The 21,343-nt window shown below is 35.5% G+C and overlaps 1 protein-coding gene and 1 long non-coding RNA gene across 2 annotated transcripts; both read left to right on the forward strand.

Annotated features, from left to right (window-relative positions):
- Positions 1 to 6,701: 6,701 nt before the first annotated feature.
- LOC101892681 (cylicin-2) lies at positions 6,702 to 7,580 on the forward strand. The gene has a single exon (XM_005185681.2). It carries the CDS (start codon positions 6,702 to 6,704, stop codon positions 7,578 to 7,580), a length of 879 nt encoding a protein of 292 aa, XP_005185738.2.
- A 1,498-nt stretch (positions 7,581 to 9,078) lies between these two features.
- On the forward strand, positions 9,079 to 9,852 carry LOC131802056 (uncharacterized). The gene is made up of 3 exons (XR_009342023.1): positions 9,079 to 9,326; positions 9,415 to 9,537; positions 9,604 to 9,852. It is a non-coding gene; the product is annotated as an uncharacterized LOC131802056 (long non-coding RNA).
- Positions 9,853 to 21,343: the final 11,491 nt, after the last annotated feature.

Here is a 21,343-nt window from a genome sequence, read left to right on the forward strand (position 1 = left end):
AAGCCAGAGTGATTTCCACAGACGGCCGGACATCGCTAAATCGACATATAATTTTATGCTGACCAAGAATAAATAAATTTTGTGGGATCTAAAATGTATATTTCGAGGTGTTACAAACGGAATGAAAAACTTAATAAACCCTTTATACTATGGTGGAGGGTACAAAAATATCCGGTGCAAAGGCACATTAACATTATATAATGACTTCAAATGCTGTTGAAGAGTTGCAAACTAGCATTACAAACTCTATTGTAACAGTGTAGAAGGAAATGTTAGTGAGCACCATCTATTGAACAATTTGATCCAACGAGTATTCCATAGCCATTTCTTATCATGGAGTATGTCTTTACTATATATAAAAACACAAAGCTGGTTTGCGTCACAGATATGTAGTTATGTCTTGTCGTTTGACTTCGCTATGCGTTATGTCACAAATAGATGTCGCCACAATACAACTATCGATTTTGATATATTACACCATTTCAAGTATAATTTGTTATAATGGAGATCTTCTATCTAAGAAATTTAAATTCTATCAAAACATATTTTTTGGAGCAATTACAGTGTATATAGCGAAACTAAAAAAAGTATCTATTATTGCACCTGATTTTAATCAATTGTAGGGATTTCTTGTTAAAGAACTTAAAATAAGGAAACATTTTACTATATAAAATAATCTTAATTAACACCGTGTAGCGGAACTAACTAGTTCAAGAGAACTATTCAATAAAAGAGATGGTTGGAACCATGGTACAATGAATTCAAGGTAGGGCAGAACTACCATATGATTTAATTTTTTTTATTTTTCTGGCATAATATGTCAACTTCATTTGCATATGTGTGTGTCTCCTTTTCAATAATAAAAAATTATTCAGAAAATATTTAAATTCGGGTGTTTTCAAAATGCTTATTGCAACGAATGCATCGACAAAATCTACAGTTTTTGTCGCGAAATAAACCATAAGAGATATATAGAACATGATTTTGAAAAGAAATTTTGACCTTTCATTCAGTTTTCGCGGTTTTTAATTGTTAATTCAAAATCAATGCAACAAGTTGTTTGATTTTTTATTGTTTTGATACTAATTCTGACATTACAAGCCAAACAGGTAGACCTCTATACTTGCAATTTTTCAAAGTTGACCTACCTTCTCTTCATTGTACCATGGTTGGAACCCAATCCAATGCTCTAAAAATTTGTTTTGTTAGAAATCTCTCAGAAAGGTAGAAAGCCCTAGCAAATATTTTTTACATTCATTTAATTATTTGACACCTATACATTCTTCAATGTCCTCCATGTGAACATTCTAATTATGGAAAAATGGCTTGTTCTCATTTTTTAGACTGGGTGGACTACATGACGAAACTTGCAAAAATGTGGAATATTTTCAAGAAGTAGCGTACCATCAACTCAATTCAAAATACAAACTTGTAGACTATTCTATTGAGTAATGTGGAGAGGATATTCAAAATACCCATATTTGAGGGTACCTCCTTAAGGAGGTCTTTCCGAAATCTTAACCTATATGGAGCAGTTTTTGTGAAGTTAAATAATTCTCAGCAAGATTTCTAAATATCAAAATAACAGCCTCTTGGGATACATTAAATCGGGCAATATCCTAATACTTACAAAATAGTGGATCTATCACGACAGTATTAAAAGGGAAAAACCTATATAACGAGAACCCGAAACAATAAATGAAAAAGAGAAGTAGGAGACGAAATTGCGTTTTCCTTCACCGAAAAAATAAACAAAACTACGCTTCTTATTCTCAATACATTACCGATTGTTTTGATTGATTTGATTTTAATAATGTTCGAATTGTGGGTAGAATCTTCAAAATTCCGAACATCCGGCTGCACATAAGCGTTGACAAATTTAGTCCGTTGTCACTACCAAATATCTTAGGAGTGGCATAAACTCTGTTGCAAATGGAGTTAGTATATCCTCCACCTTATAGTGCAGGGCATGAGTATGTATTTTGAGAGCAATAGAAGGCAACATTTGGCCTCGCAGAAAAAAATTGGGTTTCGACGTCTGGTAAACTGACTATGGAAACAAGTAAAGAGTGTTCTTTGCCTTGACACTCAATAGTCTATTGAATATCGTAAGAAGAATTTAATTTATTATTTCTCGGAGTCTTTATCTTCATCATACATTTTGGATATCTATGGTAACAGAACGTATATATCATTTGATAAACGCGTATATCAAACTATAAACGTGCCTCACCCAAATATCGGTTTAAGACCCTAGCTCTATTTGAACCAAATCTGTTTCAGGACATTTATAGTCGATTTAGAGGTGTCCGTCCGTCTGGCTGACTGGTGCGCACGATAACTCTCAAAAGGGAGTATCCGATTTAGTCCAAATTCAGCACATCTCAATATTTCTAATAAAACAAGCTAAATATTTATATATCTTCTAAAATGCGATGTAAGCATCCGATTGTCTTTAAATTTCACACATCCCGATATTTTTTATTAAGACAAGAGCTGGTGTGAAGTAGGGATATTTATTTAAATTGTGCACATCTGAATATTGTTATCAGACTTAGGTCAGATATGAAATGGACAATATTGGCCATTCGCTTCGGAACCTCCCCCATAAAGGGTCGACAGCTTTAATAATTATGACGCAAGTCAGAGAGAGAGGGTATATATAATTTGATACTGTTAAAACGTGCCTCAACGAAATAACGGTTTTAGACCCTAAGTCTCTTTGGACCAAATTCGTTTCAGAACATTTGGAGTCGATCTAGCTATGCCCGTCCGTCTGTCTGGCTGGTTGGTCTAAACTTGGCACATTCCAATATTATTATCAAATTTAGTTTGAGTTCCGCGATGAGCAATATCGGTCCACTCCTTCAAGTACCTCCCACACAAAAAGTCGAAATTTTCAACAAAAAAAATTTACTGCACAGAAGGAGAAACGATAACCCGATTTTGCATCAGTGCTAGGTTAGGTGCGGCAATAGACCACATCGGTGCACTCCATTAAGTATCTCCCCCACGATAATATTTTGAATAGTTATAACTCTTATAATATATGATGAAAGAGTCCGATTGTTTTCAAATTTCACACATCTCTACATTTTTTAATCCCAAGGTCTGAAGTGAAGATGGAATATTCTTAAATATTTAACATCTCAACATTTTTATCAGTATTAGATGAAATGGAATACTTCAGTTCACTGGTACATCGCTTATACTTGACTATTTTCCAAAAATCACATACCTAATATAAAGTACAGGAAGTAGTCGATATAGTAAAAATCTGACACTTTCTAATATTTATATCCGACTTAGGAGATCACTGTGTGGGGAGTTGACAAAATATTTTAGAGGATGAACGCCCCTGGTGTGTACACCGGGATTACCGTAGAACAGATAAATCTTGAGTCTTGTAGTGAGCTGTTGCGTTAATTATTTGCTATTGACCCAGTTATAAGTAAACGATAGACAACCTAACCAAACTTATCTGGTTATATTTTTTTAGTACAAAAATTCTTAATTCTTTTTTTACATTTCACTTTCCATCAAATTTTGAAATGAATGATCGTTGTTACCCAATCCCAACTCAGTGGCATAGAAACGATTGAACAATCGATTGAATTGTTAATGAATTCTAAGAATCGGTTAGCGGAAATTGATTCAAAGAAAAATCAATGGGCTCATACCTGGGTGGCGAGAGAAACAGTTTGAAGTTGTGAGTGTTTCGTTTCAATCCAAGGACATTTCAATAAATATGCCAATGAAATTCACTGATTAAAAAACAAACAGATGACGTTCATTCAGATTGTGTCTCAACATTGTCTTGTGTGTTCACAGATGTCGGCCGGGAAAGAGTGTGTGATAATTTAGTTCATGGTAAATGATTTGCAATTTTTGACAGCGGATTATTCTTGCAAAAACTCCAATTATTTTTCATTCATCGAATGAGTCACACAGTGTTACAATTTTTAAGAGTACATTCTCCATGGTTCGTTGACTTCCAACTACAGATGCTGCCAAGAAATTCCGATGCGGCAAGGAAACTTATGCAATAGTAATAAAGTCAAAAGTTTGTTCTGCATTGACAGCAGCGTCATTCTTGCAGCCAAGACCATTGGTCATCGTCACATCACCTCATCGCCACATGGTCATCATTTCTAATATTTTAAGTAGAAAATTGCTATGAAAATATTTGCACACTATTATTTTCACATGAAATTAGCCAAAGCCGTTCCATGCGAGGGGGGAGGGGAGATTGTCAGTGAAGAACGGAAATTCAAACGCACCATTCATCCATCCATCCATCCAACCAGCATCGCTGTGAATGTCATTGGAAAAAGTCAACCGCGTGCTCTCACCTTGCCACTCATCCATCTCCTTCCATGGAACATCTGATTTTCTGGATGTGAACCGACTTCTGCTAAATTGACCTGGGACTTTTCCCAAAGTGATGAAATGGAGAAAAAATCTTGAACTGAAAAAATAAAATAAAAACAGCAAAGCCACATTAACATTATTACGGTATTTAGAAAATTATACTTTTCTCAAGTATGCATGCATTTCCAAGCACCACAGAGCATGGCTAAACTAAACAGCCACGAATGAGCTGAAAAGAGAATGAAAGAAGAAAGAAAACAAGAATCTTAAGACGGTTACAATTTGTTGCAAATTAATGCACAGAGCATAGAACGTAAAACAAGCGAGATTCAACTCAAGCCAAAGCCATTTCCAAACCGGTGACAGTGGAAAGCATAGATTTGATTTTTCCTGCGAAAATATGTTCAAGTCCATTGGCTCATTATTTCTTAAGCAAAGCAGTTTAAATTAGAGCTAATATTTACTCTATATCGCCCAGAGAGATTCAAAGCATTATAAGATCAAACCTAATACATAGCTTAAAAAACCCTCAAATTAAAGGTGGAATTATACCTTCCCAAATCTCAAATGTTGTTCAAATCGAACAAATTAGGGCGCAAGACAAGTTTCTGATATAGAGGTTGTTATTTGTCCAGTACCAGATTTTAAACAATTTAAGAAAAACCTATCAAAATTATAAAAATACCGAACAGTGAGTGGAAAACCTAATCCATATTTGTCTAGAACAGGTAAAATCAATTAATCAAAATATAAAGTATTTTATTCGTTATATAGAGGCTATATGAACACGTGAACCGATATAACATAATTTTATGTCGGAAATAACATAATTTTATGTCTACTATTATGCCGAATTTTCAAACTCTATGTCAAATAAATAGGACTATATTTCAGCAGACAAACAGAGGGATATAATTTAATCGAAATTAGAATGTATATACATTATGGGGTTTCCGACCCATATTTGGAGGTGTTACACACGAAATGACGAATTTTAAAATAGGCTTCTTTCGATGATGAGTAGAATAACAAATTAAAAAGTAGTTAGTTCGACCGGGCCAAACTCTAAATATCCTTTACCATACGGAACGAATTTGTAAATTTTCCAAAAAAAAAATAAATAAATAAATAAATAAAATATGTAAATAAAAAATATAATCCATTAAAAATTCAGCAAAATGCTTAAAAATACAGAATATAGTGAGTTAACTTTATTTTGAGGTCCATGTCACAGACTGTAGTACCCATATCGAAGTGCAAATAAGAAATTTGAAACAATTCCGGAGAACAATGTAGCTAAAATCACCCAAATGTCGAATATAGGCAGGTACTGTTATTTAGGTACTACACGAAGATATGGACTTGCATATGTAATTTTCTGTCATAGGCTGCTGGGTGCTGCACGAACTTCAAATATGAAATTTGAAAAAGATCTTGTATATAATGTCGGTAAAATCATAAATATGCCGAATAAAAGGAGGAATCGTTCTATTGGGGCTATACGAAGACGTTGACCTGCATATCCAATTTTCAATCCAGATATAGAAGCATCATCGCAACAAAACCGTCTAACCGCCTTGTTAGTTAAAGGATATTTTCAAAACATTACATTTCGGTACTGTTCCAGACTTGGTATAGGTTTTATCCTAGTCCCAATACAACTTTACATATTTCTGATACTTTTTAAAGTTTATAATAATAGGCCTCCCCTTTCGCCCCAAAAAATCACTGTTCTCTCAAAGATAAAAACGAGGAGACTAAAAACTAACAGAAACAAAAGCATCGGGCGACACAAGTGGAAGTGGAAAACAAAAACTGTTCACAGGTGCATGATGTCTTCCATATACTGCTAGTCTCTGCCTAGCTACAGATTTTCTTACACAGTTATTGAATTGGTTCTTTTTACCAGCAAAATGGTGGCCACAAGTGTGCAAACACTTTCCAAATGCACACTTAAGGCAATGACCAAAGGGAACAACATCTCAATGTTGGAGTGGGGGCTCAACAGATGTGCCAGGCCATCTGTTGCACCAAGAAAGAGCGATTCGCATAGATCAATGGTATTTTTCCCAACCATGGAATGCAATTCGAATTTTAGGTCCGGAACTTTGGAAGTTAAAAAAGTTGTTTTTTTAGATTTCCGTAATTATTTTGAAGTGACCACAACCGATAAACCGAATCGAAACGACAACATTTCACAACACAAATTATTTCAACGCTTCGATGACCATCGCGACAATATCTTTGCTAATTTCAATAAAAAGACGTCTGGGTGGCAAAAATAAATTAGTCGCAGTCGGTGAGATATTCGACTTGCCAGAAATTGCAAGATGGTGCGACTAGCATTGCTAAGCTGGTGTTTTCTGAGTTCATCAATAATATGGGGTCCACTATTGGACTTGGTAGCAGCCGGTAGCCTTACGCCTAGATTATCTCAACTTGATCTAAAAGATGTTGTACCATGGCGCGCCATAGAGAATGTCTACCATTCTCAGGACTTGACACCGTCGGAATCGAAACATTACGATAAGGAAGAAAAGGAGGAAGAGGAAAGCTATGAATCCGAATCAAGTGAAGAAAAGTCCAGTAAACACGAAGAGGAAAAAGGAGAGAAAAGTAAGAAACACCACAAAGAGGAAGAGGAACATGCCAAGGGCGAAAAAGGTCACCACGACGAGGAGGGAAAAAAGGGTGAACACGAAGAGGAGGAAGGTCACGAAAAGAAGCACAAGAAGGGTTCCGAGCACCACAAGAAACACAAGAAGGGCGATAAAGGCGAAAAGGGACATGAGTTTGAAGACCATGGATCATATAAGAAAGGACACTCCATAAAGGGAAAACATCACGTCCACAAACTGGACGAGGACAAAAAAGAAAAGAAATACTATGATGAAAAGCACGACGAGGGCGACGAAGAGAAGCACGGTGAATTCGAGAAGGGCGACCACCACAAAAAGGGAAAACATCACAAGAAAGGTGGCAAGAAAAAATCCGAAGAAGAAGAAAAATATGGTAAGAAGGGTCACAGCCACAAGGGCCATAAGAAGAAGGGCCACAAAGGTCACAAGAAAAAGCATGAAGAAAAAAAGAAGTGGGGTCACGAACATGGCGATGACAAAAAGAAAGAAGAAAGTGAGAAGAAGAAATGGAAGAAATCTGAAAAGAAAAGTAGTGAAGGCGGAGGTGGTCATGATGAGCATGGTTGGTAAAATCCGGTCGCCCAAAAACTGCTATTTTAAAATTATTCGACAAATGTTAATATTCTTGCCAATAAAATATTCGAATATTGAAGGAGAATGTGAACGTGGTTGACAAATTATTGTTTAGATAATTCTAAGTTGTTACCTTTTAAGAGAGCACACAGTATCCCATAAATATGAAAATAAATAGTGGAGTATGTCTCTATGTATTTCGATATTTTGTTGGGGCAATAGGTTAATGATCTAAAAACTTGAAGCATATACAATTTCATGTTCCACTTATCAATTGGCAGTTCATAAATGTCAAACACAACATCTTATTTAACAATGAACAACAGTAACAACAACCTCTGTAAAGAGCAAAACTTGACGCTAAGTGACCAATAGAAGCCATGTTGTCAAGCCATAAAAGCATATAACAAATTGTCATTTCCCCAGGGGAGGATTTGAGTTGGTTTCTCTGTTTTTGGTTGGCGGGAACGGTACATAGTGACAAACTGCAAAAATATTTGGTGTGGCAATAGGATTCAACTTTACCAGGAAAATAACAATTTTAGGCATTTTTCAAAATTTAAACCATTGAGAAGGAAGAAGGTCTATAAATTGTTCTCGATTTAAAAAAAAAAACACAAAAAGGTTGAACTATTAAAAGAACATCTTTAATATTTGGAAGAACTAAAGCTGATAAGCTCATGGTACAATGAAAAATTAAGGTAGAGCTACCAGCTGATTACTATTTTTTGAGAAATGAGAACAACATATTGCATTTGATTTTCAACAATTTTGACAGGAAGTGGGCATTAGGGCTGTAGTCTTACGAAGCTGTTCTAACTTCTTACTGTACCACTGGTAAGCTCATATTCATGCATACAATCTGTCTTTTCTGATATAACAGATTAAACCAGTGAACTGCACAATGCATGTATTGTACAGAGAAACGGTCACAGATGCTAATGATCATTTTTCCGACCGCTAATAAGCGACTGTTCCACATCTTCAATGCAATGACAAATGAATTTTCCCAAAATTTTCAATTATTCCCTTCAAACTATTAGCCAGAATTATTATGTCGACAAAACTGTAACAACCGTTTTCCGAGGATGACGAAAAATCGCAATATTTGGCTTTAAGTGGCGTTGCCGGTATGCTGGCGTTTAGCGCGGCTATGGCTCGTCGGGTGAGGGGTGGTTCTTGCCACTTGAAGACCTTTTCGGTTGAACACAAAAAAAATATCATACCGGGCTTGCACGAATATCTAAAAGGGGAATATTATTAGAAGCCTGAAACATGCCTAAAAATACAAAAAACTACACTTGTCTACCAAAAACTCAATCTTAAACTCACTTTAACCCAATTCTTTCCTCCGGAAACAGCTCTCTTGGCGGCTGTCCGACCAAGAGATAGCCCTCCCACCGAGAACACCTCTCGCCATGACGTCACCACTCCCTGACGTCCCAAATTTGACCCTTCACTTACCTCCGTTTAAACCATCCCTACCACCTTCTTAATGGCCTTAAGCCAACGACATCATCTTCATTTGGAAGTATACAATTTTATTACACCTATTGTACATTACATATTGATTTATACTATCAATCAATGAAAAAAAACAGGAAACGTAATTATTAACTCCATAAAAAAAATTAATTCCAACTCTAAGCTCCTTCTCTTTCTTTTTCCTTTTCAGGGTTCGATGGCGGGTATCAAGAGTTAGGACCACTGACGGCAGCTAATGGACAAGGTTCTTCCCAAAGAGTAAGTACGTAATAGTATGAAGTTTAGCTTTATAACTACATTCCCGGTTCAAGATTAAAAAAAATGATAATTTATTTTCCAATTCCAGGCCAGGACAAACAAAAGGCAGTATGTCGACACCACAAAAACAATCGACGAGAAAAAAAAGTGGATACCTAACCTCGAAATGAGCTCAATTCAACGAGGGATCCTGCACTGCAACACCAGGCGAGTAAATCTTAAATTAAACTTCTTTTGTTTACCCCTTTTTATTTAAAAATTGTACTTTTCTTTTCAGGAAAACCGCGGAATCTAATTATGTCGCCTCGTCGTCCGTCTGTCTGTCCGGAGTTTATAGTGACGTCTATAGGGAAGATACCAAGTCACGCTGGTATAGCAGTGACGGAAAATCTGCGCCTCCCTCGATGGATTGGATGGGCGATGGTGTGGCTCTTTACTCCAAAAATTCTGCCAGGACTTAATTTTTAAGATTTTTCTTAATTTTCTTTGTATTTATTAAGTTTTGTTTCAAGCTTAATTCAGTTTCGTTTTGTTTTAATTTTAATTCATTTTCATTTTGTTTAAACTTAATTCAGTTTTGTTTTGTTTAATCTTTAATTCATTTTCATTTCGTTTAAACTTAATTCAGCTTTGTTTTGTTTAAACTTAATTCAGTTTCAAGTCTTTCCTTTTTGTTTAAAATTTTGCCAAACTTTAAGATGTTTATTTAGTTTTTGTATAACTATTAAGAATACTTTCAGGTTTAGTTCTTAAATGTTCACATTTTAGCTTTTTAAATTTTATATTTTGTTTTAAGATTTATATTTTGTTTTAAGATTCAAGCCTTTTTAGCAAAAAAAAAAAGGTTTGGATTTTGTATTCTTTTCATTTATTTTGTTGAACACATCAAATTAATAAATGTAATTCCGTTTACTTATGGAATTTATCGCCAAAAAATGCCGGGTGTTTTACTTCGCTGGGAGCTGGGAGCCACGCATCCAATCTTCTTCGCTGATGAGATAAAAAGGAAAGAATTTCCTTACAATTTCTGCCAGGAAATTCTGGCTGCCATTTTCCTCGTTTAATTTGTCCATTTTCTTTTTAAATTATTCCCCCTTATTGACATTTAAGTCATTGGAATAAACAGATGTTCCCTAATAATGGTTGACAACATTCTTCTTCTTCTTCTGGCTATCAATTATTTTCATGGTTACCCCTTTTTAAGGCGCACACCACAAAACGCTCAACGGCACTTTATTCTCAACAATGCAAATCAAATGAAGCTCATCCATCCGGCCAACCGCTGATTCGCCATCTATGCCCGTTACACTTCCTCCAAGACGAAGTTCAGGGGTCTATCAAACATTTGTTTGATTCCCACCAAAGTGTAATTGTTGCAAAGCAACGACAGTGACTACTTTGACATCGTGGCACGTTTTAGACTGAATGCTATCCATCTCCATCTCTTTCTCCCTCTGCCACCTAGCCCTACTGGAGTGACTGTTTTTCTTTTAGTGGCCTGTGAAAGCCCTTTGCAAATTACAGGTCATGTCAAATATTACGAAATGAAAATTAGGCTGTTCTTTTAACAAATGTTCACAGATAACAACAACAAATAACAACAAAACTGTTAACCAATTTTCCGATGCTCTACTTTGTTCCATGTTTAGACGAATAGACATCGTCAGCAGCATTTGAATCTTCTGCGCAGTTGTGGCCATTGTAGCCATAAGTAGATAATTGCGAAAGAACGCTCATTAAATGCTTTACCGTAACAAGAGATTTCCAAAAGTTACATCCAACCAAACAAACACTGAACATTTCACAATGGGAGCTGTAAAGGATGATGAGACCGATGAAACGAACGAGCTAGATTGTCTGCACAGTGGCAGTATGTTTTTTGAAGCCGAACAGTGGTGATTCATCTCGAATTTTGGAATTGTCCAGTGATATTGGTGTTATGCAAAACCACATACCTGTAAAAGCAATTTTTTCTCAGTGGTGGTGGTATTCATTAGAACTCCAAATATCAAATTTGACAGAATGCCGGTGACAAATTTGACGCAAATCATCAAAATATCGAATATAGGGGGTAGGTTATAGTACAGGAGTTTATGTTCTGTTCATATGGCGGCTATATTAAAATGTATACCTATATGGACCATTTTTATTATTATTCACAAAAATGGAAGAGGAGAATATTGGCAACAATTGGTTTTTGCGGGACGACGCTTCATGCCACACAGCCGAAGCTACATTCGATGTTTTGTTCCCATTGTTCACCGGATTCATTTCAAATTTCGTATATGAAGTTCCTAATAGATACCACAATGTGTGACAGAAAATTGTCTATGCAGGTCCAGGTCTTCATATAGCCCCCATATAACGGTATCTCCTTTTATTCGGTATTTTTATGATTATACCGACATTATTTACCAGATTTTTTTTTCAAATTTCTTATTTCGAGTTCGTAATGTGTACTGCAGCCTATGGCAACAAATTACATATGCAGGTCCATGTCTTCGTATATCCCCCATATAACGGTACCTCCTCATATTTTGTATTTTGCAGATTAGGGCGACACTTTTCAACGGAATCGTTTCAAATGTCGTATTTGCAATTCGTAATTGGTACTACAGCCTATGACAGATAAACATCTATGCAGGTCCAGGTCTTCTTTTAGCCCCTAAATATCTGTAGCTCCCTATTTGATGATTTAGCTACATTAGTCTCCGGATTTGTTTCAAATTTCGTATTTGCACTTCGATATGGGTACTACAGCCTGTGATAGAAAATTGCCTATGCGGGTCCACGTCTTCGTATGGACCCCAAAATAACTGTGACTCCCAATATTCTATTTTTCTATTCTATTCTATTTTTCACTTTTTTTGAAAATGTCCAAATTCGTTCCAAATTGTGGAGGGTATTAAGTTCGACCAGGCCTGGTTTTTGCCTTGTTCCTGCTTGTTTACTTGTTAAATGTCGTATTATCAACAGCAGACCTAAAATCGGTTGGTTACTTCAGAGCCGCGATTTACACCGTTATACAATTATATGTGGCTGCCGTTAAAGATAAGTGTTACGTCGACAAGCCGGGGATTAATTGAGTCTTTAAAGGGCAACACTGTATTTTCAAACAAAAAAAAATCGAAAGCATTAAGCAGTTTTTTTTTTATCGCATTTTCAAAAAAAAATGTTATTTGGCGGACCCTGCATTTCCTCAATACAATATTTTTTTATTCCAATTCTGTCAAAACATTTACACAGTTTGTATATGTGTGTGTATTGTTTTGAATAAAAAATAACAATTTAACACTATTTCAAATTCAATTGCAACAAAAAATCTTTCGAGGTAGATTGGCAAAAAAATTACAATATTGGTATAATAGTATATTGTCATTCCATCTTAAAATTATACAAAACCAATTGTTGCAGACTCTAGTTCAGAGTTGAATTTTCTCGCATTCCTTTGAAGATATAGGACATTTCTTGTTTGGTCATAGTAACTACAAAATTTTGGTTGACATGTTCAGATCGAAATGAGTAGTTCCCCCTAGAAAATGCAAATCCTTTGCTCATATAGTAGGCAAAGGTATTTAAAAAAGGAAATTTACATATTTTCCTCCAAAAACAATCTGCAAATTTTCATCCAAATTAAATCAGGTCTTACATTAAGAACTTAATCCTAAAAATATTTTCCACCCCCACGTGGTGTAGTATTGGTATAGATTGACAAACTAACAAATATTATCATAAAACGAGCGGCAGCATTTTCATTGACCCCGATAAATTTAATGTAGTTTATATGGTCCCTTGGTTAATTCCAATCAACAAGAGCCCTTTATATGGGTTTGAGGCCCAAGTTGCCAAAAGTGGAATTCGTTTTATTTTTTTTAAAACAAATTAAATAGGTTTTCAAATAATTTTTGAAAATTTGACTCGTACCCACATTCATTGCAGGTATTCTCCCATTAATAGAACCCTGATTGGTATTTAAATTCTGCTTACAAATCCTAGGGAACAGATAACATTATCAACGTTTCTTTTCCTAAATGATAGCCTTGTTAAAAATTTCGTAAATCCCAGGAGTCGGTATTCCGAATCCCAATCACCACAGTATTAACATCTGTTTGTTAGCTACTCGCCGTCTTGGTGTTGTTCAAATTCATTGCGACTACGTCCAGTTCTTTTTTGGGAATTTCAACTTCAGCTAAACGTTTCAATGGCGAGGCAAATGAGCTTGGTCAGCAGCTATGTGCGAGTATGTTGGTCCGATCTTATGGACGCCTAAATTCGCAGCACTGAACATGCTGCTGATTGTTTTGTGTATGGATCGTGGTGAATTTTCGGACACAGCATTCCTGGTGTTCACTTACATTTTGCATCTGTTGCAGGCAATGGATGTGTCTGTGTGTGTCGCGGAGTGTGCGCAGGCAGTGTTGGACTAAACATGCCAATATTCGACCCGACTCCAGGAAAACACAATGCAAGTGGAAATCCTTTTATGGCCAATGGTAATGCAACGGCAGCACTTGTACAGGAATGCATTTGATTATTTTTCGGATTCTTTTTGGAATTAGCCTCGTTTTGGATTTAGAACCCTACTTGTGGCACAAACGTTTGTGAACATTTTTCAAAATATTTTGCCCGTAGACGAGTGTTGCACAATAGTACATTTTCATTATTGTCCAAAATATCAAAAGTTTCGAAGTTTACGCTTTACTCCGTAGTGACCAACAATTCGTTGACTCTCTTAATCGCTTCTCAATCGAATTGTGTGATTTCATTCCCATAAGTGCGTGCGTTGGGTGCACGGCACCTTTTTGATATTTACGCCACATTTGAGACGTTGGAGGTGGTGGTCGGTCGTTGTAGTGCTGGTGACGTTAACTGCCAGACATGGTGCATGTGTTGCTCAAATTGGTAAATTGCTGGCAACAAAACACTTTAAATTGTCAATGAGGCGATATTCACAGCGTGGTGCAAACATACCACGCCATGTGGGCAAGTGTACTCGCTTTACGCTCTGTCATGCAGCACATTGTTGGTGCCCATTTTGGTCGGAGGGAAATACAAACAGCAGCAACAGCAACCAAGTCATAATCCAAAAAGAGCTTCATGTAATCTTTGGCTACGAAGGCGAATTATGGAATGGAACAACGTCTAATCTTGCAATGGCCACAGCATCTGAAAAGGACATGGACTTAACCTTTTGCATTCATTCGATTAGTTTGTGGAAAGTTGAATTTTCTTTTTTTTTGTAAGAATTTCGAATTTTACAGAGTAAGACCTTATAGTTGAGAATAATCACATCGGATTCTGCAGCATTAATTCCCGAGCTTTATTATTAAAAATGTATGACACGCAAAAAACGACATTGTTTTTATGGCTACTAAAAAAATTCCAATCCGACTTATTAACCAAGCAAATTACTATACTAACAACTATTCCTCTAATAATTATTGCTCCTGAAAAAGTCGAAATTTAGTAATTTCTTCGAATAAGCCTTAAAATCTCAGAGGCCACTATTATTCTGGCAATTTGAAGCCTAGGTGTGTGTTCAAAAACCCTTGTTGCATAGCCCAAAAAGACCCTGCGTATCTAATTCTTGACACATTTTATAGTTATTATTTGCTTCATTTCACGCGATATGCAAAATCCTAATATATGGCTACGATTCACTTTCTTCTACACAAAAACTTGTTATGACCAGTGTTTTTATAATAAAACGTTATTTAAATAAGGCATATTATGAGTATAATGATAACTATCTTTATCTATCTTTTGTGTTCGATAATAAATAGCTGCATTTTTTATGAACGACAAAGATAACATTATAAGTTAGTAGACATGTAAAGTTCAAATATTTCAGCAAAAAAATTAATTACCAATTAATGGATTCATTCGCATTTATTGCCCGATCGAGATGATATTTTACAGGACGAATCCTATTGAAATTGGATATAATCGATCAAAATTTAGATATGGCTACAATATATATCTTTAACCGATTTCGGGTTAATTGGGCATCAAAGGGCCACTATCAGTTAAAATGACTTGCATTTTGGAACATCCTACCGAATTCAGTCTTGAAGCAAGTACATCAAGATTTAGCTATAGCTTCCATACATATGTTTCATCCCATTTGGAGTTTTAGGTCCCTCAAATGCGTAATATACACTCCACAACAATGATCTTTGGTACCAGATATCAAATACAGCTCAGAAATAAGTGTGTCAAGATCGGTTCAGATGTGAATATAGCTCCCATTTATATCTTTATCCGATTTCAGGTTTATTGTGCCTCAATTGGCTAATATCAAGTACTTCAAATGTTGATGGAAATCAGTTCAGATATATCTATAGCTCCCATATGAATGTTTCATCCGTTTGCGTAATAGGCCTCCATAACAATGATTTTTGATTCCGGACATCAAATACAGCTCGAAAATACCATCTCCAAGTTTTTAATATATCTGCAAACCTATTTAATAATATAGTTAAAATGTGAACTAATTTTAAAAGTTTGCTAAATTTAAATATTTTTCATTTCCAATTATTATACTAGAAAATTATAATAACTTCGGTCAAATGCCTTCAACCTTGAAAACTTATACGTTCGACGAATTTTGGTATCTTTCACTTCGGATGTTGGATGAGCCTGTAAAAGGCAAAATCGAAGGATCCTATTTACATAATTGCCTCCAGAAATTCTTACCTTAGTATCTCACCAAAATTGTATTTCAATTCGTATTTCTAAACGGAGAATAATGTCGCCAAAAACTATCAAAATACCGAATATCAGAATGTACCATAATGTGGGGGATATACGATATCGTGGACCTATATACACAATTATCTTCCAGGGGGTAAAGTACTCAGAAGGAATTCCTTGTGTTTCAGACAATTCCATTGAATATGTCTAACATCATAAAAATACCGAATATTGGGGCTTCCGTTATAAGGGTGCTACACAGGGTGAGATAAAAAACTGAATCAAAGTCAAACGCCATAATATTTACATTTTTTTTTTTAATTTTATTGAATGAAAGCAAAAAATGTTGGAAAAAGCATCAAATTTTAGAATAAGTTTAGATTTGTTCGAATTGGTCACCTTTGGCACGAAATATGGCCTTCAAACGGCCAATGAAACCTTCATACGCTGCTAGAATGTTGCTCTGCGGTATTTTGGCCCATACCCGGCGAAACGCTTGCTTGAGATGATCGACACTTTGGTATTTTTTAGTGCCAACCTTGCTATCCAAACTACTCCAGACTCAATAGTCCAACGGATTGGTAACCGGAGACTTTGATGGCCATTGTGCGCTGGAAATGGAGCGAGGAACCTCATTTTGTAACCATTCTTTGGTGGCGCGGGCTGAGTCCTGTTGGAATGTCCAAGGTCTGCGGCCAAAATGTTTGCGTGCCCAAGGCTTTAATACACCCTACAGAATATTTTCGCAATAATATTTGGTATTTATTCTGATGCCACGGTCGATTAATATGAGCAGAGATCGACCGTCGTCTGATATGGCGGCCCACACCATCAATTGCACTTTTTAGAATTTCAATGGTTTTACCCCGAGTTCATTTTTGAATATTTGCCGAATTTAATATTGCGATATGTTCAGCTCACGAACGGGTTTCGATCAAGTCGCTTCTTTACTTTTCGAACCATTTCTTAGAATTTTACACATATCAAGAATATACACTGGTGGCCAAAACTAAAGCAACTGAAGTTACAAGGAGAATGAATGCCCTGTAACTTTTTCAAAAATTAAGAAAATGAGAAAGTTTTTCTTGTTTTAAATTAGGTACTTTATTCACTTTTTAAAAACCTAAAACATAAAACCAAAATTCATTTTTATATAAAAAATAATGTTTGGTAAAATCAATTAACCCGATTTTGGCTTGGACAAAACAAAAGCAACTCTGTTGTACATTCATATAACCGCTGCAATTTCAGTGGTTTTTACTGTGATATTTATCGCTTTTTGCTTCCTTCGACAATTTCGCTAGTCATAAATCCTTTTTGAGAAGTTTTTTACAATAGTATGTGTTTTTCTTTTCGTTTTTTAAGTACTGCCCAAAAAAATTTTAAAAATGGCTAGAAGCAAATACAGTAACTGAATTAAACAGCAAATTATCAGTGACTATCAAAACAACATATCACAGAAAATAATTTCCGAGAAATATTTCATAAATATTTCTGTGATTTCATAATTATTTCTGTATACTAAGTCGGTTTTTTGAAACTGGATCAGTAGTAACAGTCTATAACGGATGAAGGCCGTGAAAAACTTCAGCCCGTACTAATCCACAAATTGTGAGAGAAATAAAAAACAACTATTTAAGAGTTCAACTGGATTGGTGACAGAGCAATCATTGGATATAAGCTGGAGATCAGTACGTAGACGAGTAGGGGCAGCTGGTCTGCATGCCCGTAAGGCATCAAAAAACCATTTATATCTGAAAAAATCAAAAAGGCTTTCGGAAACGATAATATTAAGTGGAATCAAGCTCAATGGAAAAAACATTATTTCTGGGATGAGTCTACGTTTAATATTAAAGGCTCAGACGTGAAAAATTTTACGGTGAGAAGACCAAAAAATGAAGGACACAAGCCGCAGTGTTGCAAAGGTACAGTGAAGCATGGGGGAGGGTCAAAAATGGCGTGGCGCTATTTTTCTTTCTATGGACTTGGGTCTATCCATAAAATAAAGGAAGTTGTGGATCCGTTTGTTTACAAAGATGTGTTGGACATCACGTTGTTCCCTTACGCTGAGTAAAATATTGGGCTGATTTGTGTGTTTCAGCATGACAATGATCCCAAATTTGTATCAAAACTTGTCAAATATTGGTTGCGGGAGTCAAAAATTCATGTTTTGTTATGGCCGGCACAATCACCTGACCTAAACTCATTAGAAAGCCTTTGGAGTATCGTAGATAGGAAGATCAAGAGAGATTCGGAAATAAATAAGCACAACATTTTCTAAAGAATTCGGGGTGCCTGGGAAAGCACACCCAAGGATCAAATTGAGCGTGTTATAGATTCAATGCCTCGTAGGTGTGCAGCTGCTATCAAAAATAATGGTTATGCTATCGACTACTAGCCAAAATTTAATTATTTTAAAATAAAAAATCAAAAGTTGCTTTAGTTTTGACCAAGCAAAAATTGGGTCATTTTAGTTTTCCACATATTATTTTTCGTTCAAACTTATTTTTGTATTTTTATTTTTAGTTTCTTGAAAGTGAATTAAACCCCTCATTTAAAACTGGAAAAATAATTACGATTTGTTTATTTTTGTAAAAGTTACAGGACATTTATTGTCTTTGCGATTTAAGTTGCTTTAGTTTTGGCCACCAGTGTATATACTTTGATACGTCTTAAATTATTATTCCGATGAGTGGACAAACGGAATGAAGAACTTATATAACCTCCATGGAGGGATATACATTTGTCGGCAATCCGACAAATACTTTTCAATTTGTGCTTTTCTTTACCCAGTTTAAAGTTCATTATATCAATAAAACGTTGCCTTCCTCAAAAGTAGATTTCAAATTTGATATTTAGAGTGAATCGGTAAAGTTTGCCCAAGTAGGAAACCCAGTAACATTTCCGAAATATTCATTCATAAGCGGAAATATAAACTGAATATCCTAAGAATTAGCTAAAAGTTGTGATTTCATACGCCATTTTCCTCGACAAATACACGTAACGCAAAAACACACACACACACACTCACTCAGAAAAATAATTAATTGCCAACTGGCGAATGGATGTTATGTGTAAAATTTAGTATCTGTGAAAGAATATTAATGGAGAAGACAACAGAGTGGCAAAAACAGCAGCAACAACAATAGCAACAGCCACACCATCAACAGCAGAAGCAGCAGCTACGAAGAATGTAACATTTACATAAATTATCTTTATTTGTGTTTAGCAGCAAGTCGAGGTTAATGGCTAGACAAAAAGGGGGAATGGAAACTAAGCGAAGCTTGGAAGCTAAGCTGCGATGAAAGGCCATACCTGAGAGGGGAGTTTTTCATCATGTTTTCCCCCGTTTACACCACGAGGAAAATAAGTGTCTGCTGTGAGTTTGAAAGAATTTTGTACTGTGGCTGCGAACAAACGAAATTAAACATAATTTATGCATAAAATCACTGAAGCATAAAACTAATGCCGAGGAAAATATGCGAATGGAATAGCTGAACAATCATCCGCAGACAGAAGAAGAACAAAAGGCCACGACAAGCAACAAGTGTAACGAAAATTCCAGCCAAATGAAACCGAACTCAAGTGATCTGCACTGAACCAAAAGACGGCGGCATAACATAAATAAGCAGCTGGGGTTGGAGCTGTAGTTGTTGCCATTTTCCAGTCACATAACCTTTTATTACAACATTACGTGCCAACCAACCAGCCAGCCTGCCTGCCTGCCAACACTGCAAGTGCTCCCTATTATGTGATTGTTGTTGCTGTTGCTGAAGGGATCTGCTGATAGCTTCCCTTATGGTTTTATTGAAATCAAAAAAATAAAAACCGAAACTATTTACACCAAAAAGTACTTGCTTAGATGGGGAGAACGAACATGCAACAGTTCCAGACAATTGAATTCTCAATTTTCCCCTTTTCGCTGATGTTTTGATATTGCGTTTACCTTTTTAGGAAAACTCGTTGAAGTATTCTGAAATAATTGTGTAAAGCTAGTTGGCTTTCTTATGTTTTAAGCCTTCTTTGTATTTTTTTACGAATCCCAGTTGTTGTTTTTTTTTTATTATTTTTCATACTTATATTCATACCTTCATATTTGCCAGCTATTCATTCTTGGTTCTTCACCAGCCAAAGGTCTATGGCCTTTTAATTCTTTTTTCAGTTTTTTTTTCGCTTTTGTAAAAGATGACGTGTGTGGAAGATATAATTCTTCAAGGTTGATAACTAATGCCAAACAAACACATTTTGGAAAATATCTTCTGCCTATTATTGTCCATGGAAGATGGACAGTAATATCTACGAGCCGACATGCTAGCTAGTAGTCATCGTACACTCAAGACACTTAAAATAGTATGTTTATGAGTGTGTATTTGTGTGTAGAGAAAACCAAAAGATTTGACAAAAAATATGAGAAACAATGCTCTCAAAAAAATAAAATTGCACAAAAATTGGTTCCCATAATTGCGTATTATTTTCGATATTATCCGTTAATATATTTTCGCAGATGGTGGTTGAACCGATAAATGTTTGCAAAGACGATTAAATTGATTTTGAAATAAATATATCAAAGTTAATAATAATATGTGTGAGTACATCGTTACTTGAATGTGGAAAATCTCTTACTAATGTAGAAATGCACAGAGGAGGGGGGAATGTACTATTTTATAGATTTTAACTTTTAGTCGGATCGAGTTCATGTTATCATGGATGTTTTAGAGGATTGGTTACCAAAAAGTACTATAAAAACACTTTGATACAAAAAATGTATATCCATGAAAGACCTTTATAGGGTCGGCCTGGATGACTACTTTTGGCACCAATTTGCCAGTAGACTTGGTAGTATTTGCACTATTGTGATTGGACCCTCTTTGAATTTCAAATCAAAATATCTTTTTGAAAGCAAACTTAGTTGTCAGAAGCCGACCTTATATAAAATCAAGGTAGGGCTATGATATCATATGATTTTAATTTGCCTATTTTCTTGGCTTTATAAGCCAACTTTATTTGTTTATGTGTGTGTATTCTTTTCAATAATAAAAAAAATTGTTCAGAAAATATTCAAATTCGGGTGTTTGCAAAATGCTTACTGCATCGACAAAATCTACAGTTTTTGTTGCGAAATAAACCTTTAGAGATATATAGAAAATTATTTTGAAAAAAAATTAACTTTTATTCAGTTTTTGCGGTTTTCAATTATATATTCAAAATCAATGCAGCAAGTTGTATGGTTATTTGATTGTTTTGATAGCAATTCTGATATTTCAAGCCGAACAGGTAGACCTCTATACTTGCATTTTTCAAGGTTAGCCCAGCTTGTCTTCATT

Source organism: Musca domestica, unplaced genomic scaffold, assembly GCF_030504385.1.
Source record: "Musca domestica strain aabys unplaced genomic scaffold, Musca_domestica.polishedcontigs.V.1.1 19, whole genome shotgun sequence".
Lineage (NCBI taxonomy): Eukaryota > Metazoa > Arthropoda > Insecta > Diptera > Muscidae > Musca > Musca domestica.

Excerpts from the sequence above, each read along its gene's own strand:
- LOC101892681 (XM_005185681.2), top strand. The coding sequence starts at position 6,702 with ATGGTGCGACTAGCATTGCTAAGCTGGTGTTTTCTGAGTTCATCAATA.